Source organism: Propithecus coquereli, unplaced genomic scaffold (genome assembly GCF_000956105.1).
Source record: "Propithecus coquereli isolate 6110/MARCELLA unplaced genomic scaffold, Pcoq_1.0 Scaffold139, whole genome shotgun sequence".
Lineage (NCBI taxonomy): Eukaryota > Metazoa > Chordata > Mammalia > Primates > Indriidae > Propithecus > Propithecus coquereli.
In genome coordinates, this window is record NW_012138191.1 from 167713 (window position 1) to 184759 (window position 17047).

At 38.2% G+C, this 17047-nt stretch overlaps 1 protein-coding gene across 3 annotated transcripts in view; it reads left to right on the forward strand.

Annotated features, from left to right (window-relative positions):
• PAK7 (p21 protein (Cdc42/Rac)-activated kinase 7) overlaps nucleotides 1–17047 on the forward strand; it is a 189925-nt gene that overhangs the window by 72080 nt on the left and 100798 nt on the right. For all 3 annotated transcript variants that reach the window (XM_012639253.1, XM_012639252.1, XM_012639254.1), the window contains one exon: nucleotides 10635–10849. In XM_012639253.1, coding sequence (XP_012494707.1) covers nucleotides 10646–10849 — 204 coding nt within the window. In that variant the 5' untranslated portion in view covers nucleotides 10635–10645. The remainder of the gene's footprint in view (nucleotides 1–10634; nucleotides 10850–17047) is intronic.

Genomic DNA, 17047 nt, shown 5'->3' on the forward strand with positions numbered 1-17047 from the left:
AAATGATCAGAATTTAAATATGTTTTCCCAAAGCATGTACTTTTTTTAGTCCTGGAAGTTGGAGAGCAGAAAAATGAGATGGATGAGTTGAAGCTAGGATAAGGAGTTGAGTTAGAACAGAAAGTTCTTGTAATGTTGAAGGTCTAGACGATGTGAAGTCAGGTGAGTGAATATGCTAATGCCAAGTCTGGGCACAGACTCCAGAATCAGGGCAGCGTCAGAAAGCTTGGGTGAGAAGGAGCCAGCAGATAGGTAAGATCCAAACATTTTGATCAGAGGGAAAGGTCTAAGAGATTCATGAAAGGAGAGAGGACAAAAAAGAGACAAGAAGTCAAAAGGGGGCTACCGCTGTTGAGAAGCCAGATGTAGCTGCATTAGGGATCAAGTTAGAAAAAATAGACCCAGATCACAGAGCAACTGGATCATGAGTGTCATGCTATAGCAATTGGGTCCAAGTACAAGAATAATCATTTTGTTGACCCAACGTCCTTAGAAGCAGTTTTTCTGAAGTGGGAAGTACCCAGTGGAACACAGTGACTGTCTTATGGGTCATGTCCAGGAGACGCTGCAATGAAAAAATCCAAGGAAGTGAAACCATGTCATTTACAACATATGTGACACATAATGATAAGGTTTTTTTAGAAAATGACTTTAGATTATATTATGAACCCATCCCAAGATTTTTATATTTTTCTCTGAGTCCCAAGTATGTAATCCATGTTATATTTTCCCTAAAAGCAGCATAGCTAAAAGCCTAGTGAATCTTTCATTCTTGATTCTGAGTCTATTACAAATGCATATCTTAGCAATGACATTGCAATAAAGGGATGGTGCAGTTGGTGCCATCTCCTCTGCAGTATGATTTCTGAAACAGCCTTCTTTTTTCTACCAATGACAGGCTGGTCATTAAACCTAGATTACCTGAACACATGGAGGCATTTCTGAAGTACTTAAATACCCATTATTACATTTACTAAGTTCATCAAAATAGATCTGTCTTAGTCTGCTTTGCGTTGCTGTAAAGGAAATGCCTAAGGCTGGGTAATTTGTAGAGAAAAGAGGTATATTTGCCTGATGGTTCTGCAGGATGTGTAAGAAACATGGCCCTAGCATCTGTTTCTGGTGAGGGCCTCAGAAAGCATCCACTCCTGGCAGAAGGCAAAAGGGGAGCAGGTGTGTCACATGACGAGAGAGGGAGCGAGGGGGGCTTGAAGGTGCCAGGCTCTTTTACACATCCAGCTCTTGGGTGAACTAATAGAGCCAGAACTCACTCTTTACTTCAGGGAGGGCTCCAAGCCATTCATGAGGGATCCGCTCCCATGACCCAAGCACCTCCCACCAGGCCCCACATTCAACACTGAGGATCAAATACCAACATGAGATTTTGAGAGGACAAACATCCAAACTATATCAAGATCTGAGGCTAAGAAGAGAAAAATATCTTCCTGAGGGAGTCAATGAGTAAAGACTCACTCTTAAAAGACACATCAAAGGTACCATTTTTTTTTAGTTCTGTGGTCTTATATTTTCTACTGCATCTCCAGCTTTCTGAATGGCTGGAAACCTGAAGAGTCTAGTAATTACATCAGCTCTTCCCCTGTAGGGCCTGAATGCATACCTCTAGTTAGTTTTGAGAACCAAAAGATAGAAGTCAACTATATTAGACCAACACTGCTTAAGATGCTGAGGGGGGATATGAACAAAAAGAGTGTCTAATAGGTTGACTCCAGCTCTGCCCATCTTGTTCCTGCCTCAGCTCATCTTCAACGCAGCCCCTGCTGGCCAACTTCTTCCTCTCATGCAGTCAGAACTCCTGGGGCATATCCACATCGTTATTTTTTATTATTGTTATTGTTATTATAAAATATTCATAGCATAAAATTTAGCATTTTAACCATTTTTAAGTATACAGTTCAGTGGCATTAAGTACATTCACACTGTTATGTAACTATCATCACCTTCCATGCCATGTATCTTAAGATACCTCTGTGAGTGGGACAAAGGACTGCACAACAGAAGCTGTCGGTATTGGGGAATTTTGGGTGGCAAGGCACAGAGAAAACCAGGGGAATTAATACCCAACCTCTTTCTCTACCCACAAAGTGCCTCTAATTGGTCAAACCCTACTAGAAGCCAAAGACAAGGAAGCTCTTGTGATATAGTCACAGAAATTATCATCCAAGGCACAGAGAAGGGCAGAAGCTGAATCTAGGGCGAGGGAGAACACAGAAGAACCAGCAAAGTCCCCATTCCAACTGGATATTATAAGCTCTATTCACCACCTCCTTATCTATCATGGAAGCAATATTTAGATTGTTAAGTCCTTTGTTCAGAAAGCAAAAGCTAGAAGCTGCATAGCCTCATGGCTCTCATGGGAATCCTATATTTTGCCTGATCCTAATTAGGGGCATGATGTTTCTTTAAATTGAGGGATATATATATAAAATTTTCCATCTCAACTGTTTTTAAGTGTACCATTCAGTGATATTAAGTACATTTACACTGTTGTGCCACCATCACCACCATCCATCTCCAGAAATCCCAATTGAATCCCTGTACCCATTCAATAATAGCTCCTCATTCCGTACTCTTTCCCAGCCCCCTGGAAACTACCATTCTACTTTCAGGCTCTATGAATTTGAATACTCTAGGTACCTCACTTAAGTGGAATAATACAATGTTTTTTCTTTTCTGTCTGGCTTATTTCACTGTATAATGTCTTCAAAGTTCATTCATGCATGTGTCTCAAATATCTTTTCAATAGTTTTAAATAAACTAAAGTAATACCTTATGAGTTTGTGCCCTATGAAACCAACTCCATTCAAAATCACCATGAGCAGGTTAACATTTTAAAAAGTAGAGCTATTTCCCGTAAGTATACCACTGCTCTTACTGATTATCCCAACTTACAAATTAATAAAGAATGGCAGAAGTTATGAAAAATAAAATTACTATATATATTTATATATATATAAAAACCATGGCAGACTTTGGGCAAAAAAATTGCAAATAGAATTCATAGTCCTGAAACATTTTTTGAGCCAAAAATATTAAGGAAAAGTTGTTAAAGGGCAAGAGTGTACACTCGAGAGAGAGAGAGCGAGAGAAAGGAAGCAAGCCAAACTGACCCTTTTATCAGGACCCCCACTACTGTGATAACTAACCCACTTCCCATAACCTAATGACATTAATCTATTTATGAGGGCAGAGCCCTCATGACCTAATCACCTCTTAGAGATCCCACCTCTTGACCTTATTGCATTGGGGATTCAGTTTCCAACACATGGACTTTGGGGGACAGATTCAAACCACAGCACTCTCTTACTCCATTCTTTTATTTTCTGCTGTGATAGATAAGAATTTGGCTTTATTACATAATCTGCTCACCTTCCCTATTTTCCTAATATAATATTTTTTAGGTTTTTTTGGTCATATCGATGCGTGGTCCTACTACTGCTCAGGAGTCTGAGGCAAAAGAATTGCTTGAGCCAGGAGTTAAAGGCCAGACACTGTCTCTAAAAAAAAAAAAAAACTTAAAAAAACTGGTCCTTATATTTTGTGATTTTTTTTTCCATTGTGTATTGATGAGCCAAGAACGATATTATTGTTACATTTCTATTCCAGTTTTTGTTCTTCCCAAAGTTTCTTGTCTTTCTCTTCCTTTTTTTTAATGGCCTTTTTGTAATAATCTTTTTTTTTAAAGAGCTTATTTCTTGAAGGGTGACTTGTTTTTGTTGTTCATCTTCAAATTCCTTGCCGCTTTGTGATATATAATGATATTTGGAAGGCCTCCCCCTCCACCTTCCTATGCACCCAGGCTTGATTCAGGCACATAATTATTAGTTTTGCCTAAAATTTATTAACATTTTAAAGTGAACATAATTCCATACTGATAATGAAATAGTACATTGCGATCTGTCAGTCAAGCACAGCTGTTAAGAAACAAGTGCAGAGTTAGGTAGACTTGGATTTGAATCTATTTCCGCCTCTTGCTAACCAACCAACCTCGAGAAATCAAGTCATTTAACTTCCCTAAGCTTCATTTCCCGTACTTCTAAAATGAAGGTAATATTTCACAGAATTGTCAGGATTCTAGAAGAGAATAGCTGGCACACTTAACTCAGACAATGTTTGATGCCAGGAAATAGTCACTTCTTGTTAGCTACTATTGCTATTGTTGTGTTGTTTTCAAAGGGCTTCTTCCAATACCTTCTTATTTAGTTATCCTAACTATTCCAAGAGCTATGCAAATCTAGGGTTATCTTCATTTTAGAAAGGAGGACTCAATTTCAGAGAGGCCACCAGGGCCACATGGCATGTCACATAGCAGAGGCGGGACTGGTATTCAAACCAGTGCAGCACAACGTGCCCCAGTCTGTTCTCAGGATGTGGACTGCTTGGGCTTGGATCCCGTGTTAGCTTCTTCCTACTTGGATGAACTCGGGGACATCCCTCAACCCCTCTGGGCCTCAGTTTCCATATCCGTGTAGCAGAAATAATAATAGTCCTCACAACATAAATTACTGTGAACAGAATATACCAGTTTATACATATAGAACAGTGTCTGATACACAATTAGTCCCAGATAAGTATAGTTTAAGTAACCTCTGTGGGTCCCTAATGAGGTGCTCTGCCACCACCCCAAGCTGTATGACTCGAATAGTACCAGGTGCTGCTTCACTTGCCTGATAGTTCTTTGAATCTCTGCTCACTCTCCCTGCTTATAGAAACCTGACTTAGGAGATGCCTGTATCTAAGAGCTTTTAGACTAGGAATGTACTTGAAACAGAATAACCTGCTAAGTTAGAGTCAGAGCTGGGCTGTCCCTACAAGCAGGTTGACGGCTGAGATAAGCGTGAAGATGTCAGAGCAGAAATGAGGTATGGAAATCTGGAGGTCTGCATTGCCTTCAGTCTCTTCCAAGACTTCTAAGACTAACCTTTCACAGAACATATGGTGACAAAAACCATCCATCAAAGCAATGTTTCCTCTGAGTTTTGCAAGAAACTTTCAGAATCAAGGATTCTGGGATCTGTTTACTATCTTCCTCTAGGAACTTGACTGCACATTAGCATAAGGAAGACCTTGAAAAGTCCCACAAAGGAAACTTATGTAACCTATTATTTCCCAAACTTATTTGACTTAAGGAATCAATTCCAAATTCACCCTTCATATTTGTCTTGCAAATAGTTGGTGTTCCCAGGAACACACTTTTGTTAATGCTGAGTCAAAGTACCATGGGAATGGTCACATGCGTGTTTAATAATGAAACAAAGAGATGAGGAAATAGTTGACATTAATTCTTGAAATGCCTAATTTTTAACCTGTGGCAAACTTTTTATACTGAAAGATACCTACCCAATTATTAGATAGTAGGTCTGCTGGAAACTCAGGGATGGAATGAGGTATGCCATGCACTGGGTTTATGTGGATGCTGAGCAGCAAAGATCTTTGCCTCTATGTGAGAGGCTGTCTGGGCTCCCTGAAGCATTAGCAGGCCCTGTGGCCGGCCTCACCAGCTCGGTGACAGAATTTATCCTCAGTAAGGGTCTTTCTGAACAGACATGAGAGGACCCAAGAAACTTCCAGAATCTCATAGTTACTTTATTATAGCCTACCATCCCCACTAACAGAGTTCCCTAAGAAAGGTAGGATGGTGTATCTGGCAGAGAAGATAAGTACAGAGCAGTAATACGTTGCTCAGTGATAAAAAGTATGTGTTTTGAGGTTCTTAGTCTCCAATTTTGCCAGTTTCTAACCTGGGCTCTGAGCATCTGTTTCCTCTTCTGTGAAATGGAGATGATAATAACACCTCCTCTGCAGAAAAGAGTTAATATAGTAAGCCTAAGACTGCATATCTTAGAAAACCTATTTGCAAGGTTGGCCCGTGGCTGGCATCTGGGAAATTGGATTTTAGAAAGACTCCCACCATTCCCTGATAAGAATGGCTCACTGTACCTAAAATTGTTTATGCAAACAATATGGTTATGCTGAACTCCTGCTTTCCTTCTGGAGTCTGAAATTTTAGTATGGACTAGGCAGAGGGTGCCTATGTGACCAACACCGAATAAAATCCTCAGGCACTGAGTCTCTGGAGGGTTTCCCTATGTCATCCAAAAGACCACCAGGATAGTAGAAGGGAGAGCTTTATTGGCAATATTGGATCTGCAAGGCAGGAAGAGAAAGTCTCCAGTGCGTACTGAAAATGCTCTCTCTTAAAAGAGGAAAAGAGCAGGTTGGGTTTGTATGCCTTACAAGGTCTGTATTACACAATAGAGTCATACATATTCAGCAGGTTTGGGAGAAAAGCTATACATATTTATGAGGGGAGCTGAGCATATGTGCAATGGATAAACATGTATGTAACATACGTCCCATGTTCACTTTGGGGCAGGGTTTTAGCATTAAAATGAGATGGGATTTGGTTCTGTACATCAAAGGGTGCTCTATAGGACAAAAAGATGGTTCGTACACAGCCTCTATAAGGGGGCTGAAACTGCCTTAAGGTCTGTAATAGCTTATCAGAAAAGAATATCTGTAAGGCTGGTCCTCTGTCCAATCAGGGTTGTAGTGGTCTGGGTTGCAAATCAGCTTGAGAGATCCTATTGTTAGAGAGTTTAGCAAGACTGTGGTTTTTCTTGTAGTCACAGGAATTTAGAAATTTGCCATGCCAGCCAGGCTCTGAACCCTCGGCCCATAGGTAACTTGGTTTTCTTAACCTTAGGGTTTACCTTAGTTGATAAAGGGGTGTCTATTTTGGTCTCTCAGATCACACCCGATAGACAGGACTTTACATGTGTTGTCACAATTCGGTGCTAGGGAATTAATCACATCCTGTGTGAGTGCACTAGGAGACGGCCTTGAAAGCTTTTGCCTGTTTCCTCTGGACTTGGCCCCATGTGCCTTTTCCCTTTGCTTATTTTGTTTTGTATCCTTTCACTGTACTAAATCACAGCTGTGATTATGACTATATGTTGAGTCCTGTGAGTCCTCCTAGCAATCTATCAAGCCTGGGCAGGGGGGGGTCTTAGGAACCCCCAACACAGGGCTACCGTCAATGTGGGATCAGACACATTGAACACTTAGCACCCTACCAGGTAGTGACTAAGCATGGACATATCAAAGAGAAGAAATCTTCCACTAGGCAGATCTTCACTTCCCTACCAGTATCCCTCTGCTCCGAGGTGCTAAAAGGCACCAGGACCCTGTATGTGTCTTTCACCTGAGTGTGGGCTTCCTCATCGCTAACAGAGTAATGGCCACTGCCAGTGGGATATCATTATACCTCTTGGAGATTCTGTCTCTCTGCATCTGTGAGCTTCACAGGAATGTTGCTTTAGGATTTAGAGCGGTTTTTTGTTTTCTTTTTAAGTTGCTTCCACAACTCTAACTGGCTGGACATGTAGAACTTATGTATTACCATTTAAATTACAGTTGCATAGTATCACAGGATGAAATGTAGGTAGATTAATTCAGCTGTGGGTTTCCTTTCCACAACTCCTTTATTTAAAAACAGGAAGAGTATTAGTTCATTGATATTTCCTATTTTATATTTTCATTGAATGGCATAGCAACCACTGAGAAATTCACAATGAGGAAGGGTAAGAGTAAGACATTTCTATTCTGCTTCTAAAAATATTTGGCCTAGCATTTTCAGTGCTTGTTCAGGTCAAAAGAACTCTTCTCAAATGATTTTTCTGAAATAATGTCTATCTTGTCTTTTTTTTAATGGTCGTAGCTAAAGCTTATTAAAATGTCAAGCAGACTCAGCCAACGAATGTCCAAATTATATTTTTGAATGTATGCTATTCTCATTAAATAATACTGAGATATGGTGTATAGAGCCACTTATTTGGTGTAATTTCCTGCTACTGAAAATGTTGCAGGCCTTCAACCAGATAGTGGTATCACAATCAAGACTCCTTTGAATTAACACTCAATTGCATAACAGCTAATATAGTTACCCAGATTAGATATTGTTACTTGAAACTTTGATGCAGCTAAAATAGAAAGAGAAAAATGATGATCACTTGGATGCAAGGCATGGGATGATAATCAGGTCTTTGCTATTACTTAGCTTTTTCTGTGCAGCAATCTACTCCAAAACAAAGCCACATGTGGCCTTCTAGGTCCTTAAGTGTGGCATTTTGATTGAATCCGAATTTTATAGAACAAATCCTTTTAGTAAAAGGGGTACAGCAGAGGAAGGTGAAGCTTTTCTTGCCTCCTTTGGTGCTTAAAAAAGAACAATCTTGAAATCAGAAGCCCACAAGTTCTCCATGCCTGGCAGAACACCAACCTTTTATTTGTGTACTTGATTCTATAGGTCAGCGCTTTTGGGTCCATTTCAGCTGGGTAGTTCTGTCTGTTTTGACAGGGCTCACTTACATGGACAGCTGCTGGTCAGCTAGGCAGCTCTGCCTCTGGAGCTTGGCTCATTGTTGGCTGGGGAGAGAGTGACTGGGCTACTCGGCCTCTTGGCCTCCAGCAGGAGAGCCTGGCCTTGTTCTCACGCTGACTCTAGGGTCCAAGAACAGCAAGAGTGCAAGCAGGTCCCGATGTGCAAGCACTTTGTATGTTTGTGTCATATTTTCTTTTATCCCATATACAAGTCCAGAGTCAGTGTGGGAGTTGCCTACCCAAAGACTTGGACACCAGGAAGCATGAAACATTGTGTTCCATTCCCTGCAGCGTCTATGGCAGCTGGGTTCCCTTAGTCATTGCACTTTGGCTTACGTGTGCCAAAGTGTTCAAGATCAGCTGACCTATATTTATGAGCCTACTTGTAGTAAAGTACTTAAAAATTTTTTTAATTATAATTATGTTTTCTAGGAGCAATAATGCATCAAGGTATTTTGAGCCTTTATCGTCTTCCATCTGTTTTTCATTACAGCCTTTCATTAGTTTTCCAAATTAGTCTGAAGTAATGACCAGGATGAATGGGGATGGGTTTTGTTGGAGTCTGGGGGGTGAAGGCTGTGACTGATCTGAGCACTGTTGAGAGAATATTCATTAGACAGAGGATGGGATAGGAGCTTGAGAATGCTGGAAGGCAGAAAGAAGACCCTGCTTGCCAGGCAGGGATACATGGTTAAAAGAAAAAAGGGAAGTTTTAATGGAGAATGAAGGGAGGTAGAGAAAGAAAAAGGATGTTATTAATAATATCCATGGAGCTCTGACTCCATGTGCTATTTACTGAATAAATGTACTGTTCAGGGTGATTTTAGTCCATCAGCAAATATTTCTTGATATGCAAATATTTCTACTATATGCCAGGCATATGAACAAGCAGGCAGCATCCTTTCCCTAATGGATCTTACATTCTGTAGGGAATACAGACACCGATCACACCGTTACATGTAATTAATCAATCCCAAGTGGATGAATGCTGTGAAGAATATATATACAGAACTATAGGAGTGTATAACCCACCTATTCCAGTCCAAGGGCTGAGATAAGGCTTCCCCAACAAAGCAACATTTAAGCCAAAGCATCATCTTTTACAGTGCTCACAACGGTGTCAGAAAGATTCCCAAAATGATCATGATTGTCCTGTTCACAGAGAAGTAGATTCAGAGAGGGAAAAGCAATCACCTAAGATCACAGCAAATAAGTGACCTACCTGGGATTCAAATCCAGGTTATCTGACATGTTTTCAATACCATAAAGCATACTTTGCCTATTTTATGTATTCTTGAGAGAGATTCTGATCAATGGATATGGTTTAACTAGGTAAACTATGTTGTTCCAAACAAGTAAAATACACTGTCCAAAATTCTAAATATTGGTGAAAAGTGAGTCTTCTTCCCTGCCTTTTTGCCCCCATTCTCTTCTGTGCAGGCTGTGTCAGTCAAGTTTCTCACATGTTTGTCCACAGGTATAGTTAATACTTGCAGCACTTACTTTGTACCAGATGCTTTTCTAGGTACTTTATGAATGTTCACTTGTTTAATTCTAATAATAAGTTTACATGGTGAATATCATTATTAACCCATTTTTCATGTATACACATATTTAATTATTCCTTCCAAATGTTTTGGGTTTTAAGTGCATACCAAACTTTGAGATGCTTCTCCCTATGTACTGGTCAGCTTTTGCTTTGATAATACTACATGACAAACAAGTCCAAAATCTCAGGGACTTCATTACATACATTTATTTCTCACTTGTGAGTCAGGTATGACTCGGTTGGGCTTGCCTGGTTCTTGGCTCTAGACTGGAGGTCAGGTTTGTGTCTGCTTCATGCATCTCTCCTTCCAAGACTAGGGTGAGGAAGCATCATTTGCGCAAGAGATCTTCATGACAAGTGGCAGGAGCAAAGGGGGAAAGTGGAAACACAAAATGCCTCCAAAAACCTCCACCCTGAACTGACCATGTCTTCCATCCACAGTCCATTGGTCAAAGCATGTCACCAAGACAAGCCCAAAGCCAATGGGGCAGGGAATTACACTCCACATGGCAAGTTCAAGGAGAACACCAAAAATTCTGAATGAATTATATAATCTACGCACCCTGAAATGTATCTAGAGGAATAAGTGGAAAGATATAACTGTGAATGAATTGATGATAACTTTCCTATGGTCTTCTGCTGGCAAGATATAAACAGCTGCCTCTTTTCTGCTTACCTTTTCCAGGTTTTTGCATCATGTTTGGGAAGAAAAAGAAAAAGATTGAAATATCTGGCCCATCCAACTTTGAACACAGGGTTCACACTGGGTTTGATCCACAAGAGCAGAAATTCACTGGCCTTCCCCAGCAGTGGCACAGCCTGTTAGCAGATACAGCCAACAGGCCGAAGCCCATGGTAGACCCTTCATGCATCACACCCATACAACTGGCTCCCATGAAGGTACGGTAAGGATTCTGTCTCTAGGTTGGCTTGAGAAGCATGTTCTTATTTGATGCGGTGTACCATCTTTATGGGCAAGCTATAAAATGCCTAAACCATGTATTTTTTTAAACATTCAAAGATTGTCCACAATTATTCTTGAATGATTATAATGTTCACCACTTATTGTAAATTGCAGCACATGAAAAGGAACCTCAGCTTTTAGATGGGAGATTTTTTTAAAAGCGTACATAAAATGCAGTCACAAAATAGGAAATTTTTATTTCCACTTTGAATGGTGTTTTTGCCAGTCTTTATATTGATGAATATTTCCCATCCCCTCTGGTTAATATGGATAATAGTCTGTGATCAATATTAGACAGCTCTTCACTGTTTTTTATTTGCTTCAAAATATTTAAACATTTCTTTAATATAAAACTGAGTACTAACAGATTTTAATAATAAATGATATTTATAAATGTACATATATACATGTGTATATATATACATATACACACATACATGTTTTATATATGTAATCAAATATATGTGTATACATATATATCTTCAAATTTGTTTTTATAGCCTGAGAGAGAAGTATTTCCAATAAAAACAAATAATTTGGGTTCTAGAATCGGATATAATTTACCTTAAAAAAGTAGCTAGTAAATTTTGGACAAGAAGTGTTCATAAAAATAATTACACTAAAGCAAAAAGCAGACCCAATAAATTTCAGATATGCCAAGTTACTACAAAGAAAATCCAGGCATTGCAGTTTCTTTCTGTACTTCAGAATGATAAGAATTACGTAGACTATCAGGCCATTTCCCAAAAGTTCTCTATGGGAATTAAATATCACTGAAGCTTACCATCATGTTCTCCAACAGATCATTCCCGAATTCTGTGATCCAGACAAAACATGAAGTTCAGATTCTTCTTTTGTTCATTATGTTATGGACATCTGTGCTATTTGAATACCTTATTCTGTGTTTACATGAATACTGCATAAATTGTATTTAAATAATATGAAAAGCAAAATTGGTTGCATTTTTAAAGGATGCAAAGAAGGAATATAACTGATAAATTATGGGCAATGCTTATAAAATATCACTTGCATTGACTCAATTAGAACTATAATTCCAGTTTTCATGTATAGTCTGGTTCTTCTATCTGGTATTGAACATGTGAGTCTGTTCTGCCCAAAAATCAATACAAAATCTTATAATCCTGCATTTTGTGAGTTTGATTTTCTGAAAGGATTTTGACATTTTTCAGACCAGCTAAAAAGTTAAGTGCTCAAAAGGTGGATATTTGAGAAGATAAATCTTTAGGGACAAAGGAGCTTCTAATATTAAAGAGATATTGATTGATACTTAATGGAAATTGACTAATTAACCAACTCTAATAGTTAATGTTAGGCAATATCCTACTATTGAACATAATTTTCTCCCTAAGAGAAAGTTAACACTTCACTAATGACCAAAAAATAGTGTGGGCTATATCTTTTAAAAAGTTGGAATTGTAAGGAATTTGCTTTTTTAGTTTTATTGTTTTTCTTATATCCTGAGTTTTTATAAAACCCCCAAAATGGAATTAGCAGTGTGCCCAGAAAAATCCTCTACTGTTGATCATCATAGTGAAAGAAAAAATCCCAAGTGAAACTAAGGACTATTTTCTTACCCTAGAGTACCATTATTGTTATCATTATTACTAGATAAGAAACATTCTAGAAGGAGGAAGAGTCTTCGAGAAACATCCTAACTAAAGACCCAGGACATGTGCTGTCTTGTTAGAGTGTGTTTACTATTTATACACTGTTTACAGAATATTATTTATTTCATCATGGTTTTTCACTTGTTCAGGTCCCAGCAGGTCCTGTTTGGCAATAAAGACAGAGGCTCCCACTTTAGTGGTAATCCACCATGCTCAGTGGACCTAGGACTTAGGGGGACCTTCCACATCATTCCTCCCATCTCCTGAATGGACCGGCTCATTATCCTTTCCTCTCTGACAGAATTTATCAGTCCCAGTGATGGTTAAAGCAAAATTTCCTAACTTCTAAGTTCCTAGACCCTATGATTCTCTTACTCAATTAAATATTTGTTATAGACACTTAAATGCTACCTGGGCAATTACTGAAAAATACTCATCAAAGTATGAATCAAGTCCTGGATTTCTACAAATAGGACATCAGTCACAATTTTGCCAATGAGAAAAATAAAATAAAATAAAAACAGACAAGGAGTGACAAAATAAGATCTAGCCAGATTGACTCTACCCCATAAAAAGTAAAGTCTATCAGATGCATTTAACTGAAGGATACCCCAAAAAATCTAGTACCTCATACTCTCACTAAACTCCTTTATTTTATTTTTCATGCACTTGCTTTCAGTAGAATCACTGAACTCCATTAGAGATATCCTATCTTTCTCCAAACACTATGAGTGCAGTCAGCACTGTTGGCAGATGGTGGACAATACTGACCATCAAAAAGAAGGCTGTTGATTCTACCAGTCTCTTAGGATAAGTAAAGTTTAAAGGTTTAAGGGGCTCGAGTATGCCATGCAGCTTGCATGATCCCACTTTTTGGAAATGCCTTCTCTGGAAAAACTTTACAAGTCACTTAAGAATGACATATTATAAATCATGCAGAATATATCTCAGAAGTCAGAACAATCCTTGAAATGAGAAGCAGTGAATGAATTGACAGGAAATACTGAATAAATAGAGTTATGTAGGTTTAAAGCCATTTAGGCAAAATTATTTACCTTAAATAGAACCCACAGTTCTATTAAATAGTTTGGTCAAATGGCCCTTTAAGATGGACAAAGGAAAATGAGAAAAGAGATTATGACATAAAAACAGTGTGTCGCCCCTTAAATTGCAGCAAAGTGCTGATCCTTCTGTATTTGTCAGCAAGCTTCAGCCAGGCTAGCTCTGAGTGCAAATCCATCACCGCGACCGACACACCTCTCTGCTTGGTTAGGATTTCAGCTGTGCTTACCTATCCTACCTCACGCTCACCAGGACACACCTCTCCTATGAAGACTTATTCAGGTCAGTGTTTCTCAAACTACACAGTGGATCAAAACCACCTGAAGGGCTTGGAAAACACACACTGCTGGGCTTCCTGTCCAGGGTTTCCAATTCAGGAGAACTGGGATGGGACCCAAGAATTTGCATTTCTATTAAGTTTCCAAGGGATACTGATGCTGCTGGTCTGTGGACCACACTTTGAGAACCTTGATTTAAGTCGTTATAAATGAATTGATCTACATAAGGTATCATCAATATAAGTTTACACTGGCCAAGATTTCCAAAACGTCAGAAATTTAACCAGAAGCCACAGTTGAGCTTGGACTTGTGTCAAATGCCAAAGTTCGTGTGCCCAAGCCAAAGACGTATAGGCGAACCAAGATATTGTGAACACACAAAGGGGGAAGATCCCTTTAAAACATTTGGCAAATATCTTTGAGAAACTTGTTTTTATATCTAACATCACTTTTTCCACAAGAGCATCATAAGGCAATATTATCAAAGTTCCTACCGAATGAAATGAGTTCTCTAAAGGGCAGGTTGTACCTAATAGGTACAATGAACAATATTCAGGTGATGGGCACATTTATAGCCTTGACTAAGCATTATAAGGTTGTCTATGTAACAAAAACATTTGTATCCCCTTAATATTTCGAAATTTAAAAAAATAGTTGCTCATCTCTATAGCAAAATCATCACGGCAAATCCCAAGAAAGAGCTAGAAAATCTGACAACATCATTGGAACATTACAAATTTATCATTGATTGCTGTGAAAAACACCCTGAGGCTGCCCAGGAAATAGAAATTGAGCTAGAACTTAGTAAAGAGATGGTTAGTTTGCTCCCAACAAAAATGGGGAGACTCAGAACCATGATGGCCCTGACTTAATATTTGTTTTTAAAGAAAGAAAACATGCAATATGGAAGGGATTTTTTCCTTAGTCAAACAGGCCCAATTCCATTGCAGTATTTACCTATGTAGCCGGATGAGTACAGCTTGAGCTTGAGATACAGTCAGATCAACTGAGGCATTGCTAGGACATTAATCAACATAAAGTTAATTAATAATTGACACCTAATTATGTAAATTGCCATGTAAAAGGGACATGTGATTTGTATTTTGGATGGCTTGTTTCCTATTTAAATAGAAACATTTCTTGCCTCAGTTTCTAAATATAGATTCTTTGTTGGCTAGTACTTGATAGACTCCTTACAAAGAAAAACCCTGGGTAACGTACCTGGTAGACGAGACTGTTATCATATTAAAATTGAAAAAATAACTTCCTGTAGTTATTCTTTCTAAAATATTTGCTTTCCTAAATTCCCAAAGAAATATTTCCCTTTGGAAAATACTAAAAACCAAGTTATGTTGTTGTAAAGTATTGTAAAATGTTTTGTCTTAATCATAGGGGGGAAAGGCCATACTGGAAATATAATAAATTGACTTGTCTTGCTAATAAATAAATTAATTAATTAATTAATAAACAAGGGGCAGGCTGAAAGGGAGTGTTTGTGCTTTCCCAGTGGTTCTCAAACTTGGGCTTTCATCAGAATCTCTTGGAGGGCTTATTATAGCCCAGATTCCTGGGCCCCACCCTAGAGATTCTGAATCAATAAGTCTGGGGTGAGCCTGGTGATTTGTAATTCCAACAATCTCTCAGGTGCTGCTGGTATTGATGATTTATGGCAGACAGACTTTAAGAACCACTGTTCTAGGTGGACTGAAGGCAGAACATAATGGTCACCCTTTCCTTTGGCAACAGCCTAGAAATCATTTGTAAAATGCTAAACAAAAAATACAGAGGATAATATCTAAAAGCTTTCGTAGCTTCTACCTAAAATGAACAAACAGCATATCTTAATATATTCTTCAAACTTATTTTTAATTTTCAAGTGGAGTTATAGAAATAATATTAAATAGTATTATTTGCCATATTTAAATTTTATTAAATGATGTCATACTGTATATAATCTCTAACTTACTTTTTTATTTAATATTGTTTTGAGCAAAATTCACACTGATATGTATGAAATGAGTTTATTTAAAAATTATAGGCTTTTTAAATAATTTATCCATTTCTCTACTAAGGGATATTATCAAGTATTTGCTATTATAGATAATATTGTCATGAACATCTGTCTCCTTGTGCTCATGGCAAAAAGTTTTCTTGTGAAGGTTCTCAAAGTGTGGTCTGGAATCCCTGGGAGTCCCTCAGACTCTTTTTAGGGAACCCATAAGATCAAAATTCATCTTTTTCATTTTTATTCTTCCCTGAATGTACAATGGAGTTTCCCAGAAGCTACATGACATGTGATAGTCATTGACTGATGGGTGCCTAATGGATCATGTGCTTTATAGTCTTATGTTTTAAAAGTTTTTCAGTTTTAATATCTAATACAGTAAATATTGATAAATATAACATAAACCAAAGTATTTTAGTTTTTCAATAATTTAAGAGGTTCCTGAGAAAAAGTTTGAGAGCCACTATCTTGGAACTTATGTCAAATTTGATTATCTGTGGTTCTGGCAACTTGCCCTTCACACACTATTCGCTCTTTGGGGTTTTTTTTCTTTTTGTTTTTGTTTTTTTTATGAAAAAAGAGACTCTTGTCTTTTCCAGTTGTCTAGTAATCTTCTAGTCTCTGCAACTTTCTCAAAGATTATTGAATATAATACCCCAGATCTTTTAGTGTATAGAATATAATTTCTCTAAGCCAACAGTTTTAAAGTCTTTTAAATGCTTCCATCCTATTCACCATCCCTTTTCTAACTCAGCCTTCAAAGCCTTTCTAAGGATCTTCTTATACGTTCAAGATGGAAGAGTTTCAGAGAATACCAACGCAAAGCTGGCTCTGATGGGGTTTACCTTCATGTTAGTCATCTTTGGTATTTTATTATCTTCCAAAGTTGAGGTTCTGTCTCTTCCTTTTTTATCTTCTGCCTCTGACTGTTGTATTAAAAAACCATTAAAATTCACAAAAACAGGTGAAATCCAAGAGAGATAAATCTTCAGATCTGGCCACCCCATTCTTGAAGACCACAGTTTTGTTTTCTCCCCTATTAAAATTTATGTTGAAAGCTCATCAAACGATGAGTCCACCTTTCTCTCTTTTCATGATTCACAGTTTCGCATTAAGTTTTTAGAGTTGTGCCATTTTTCTTAGTTTTTTTGTTTGTTCGTG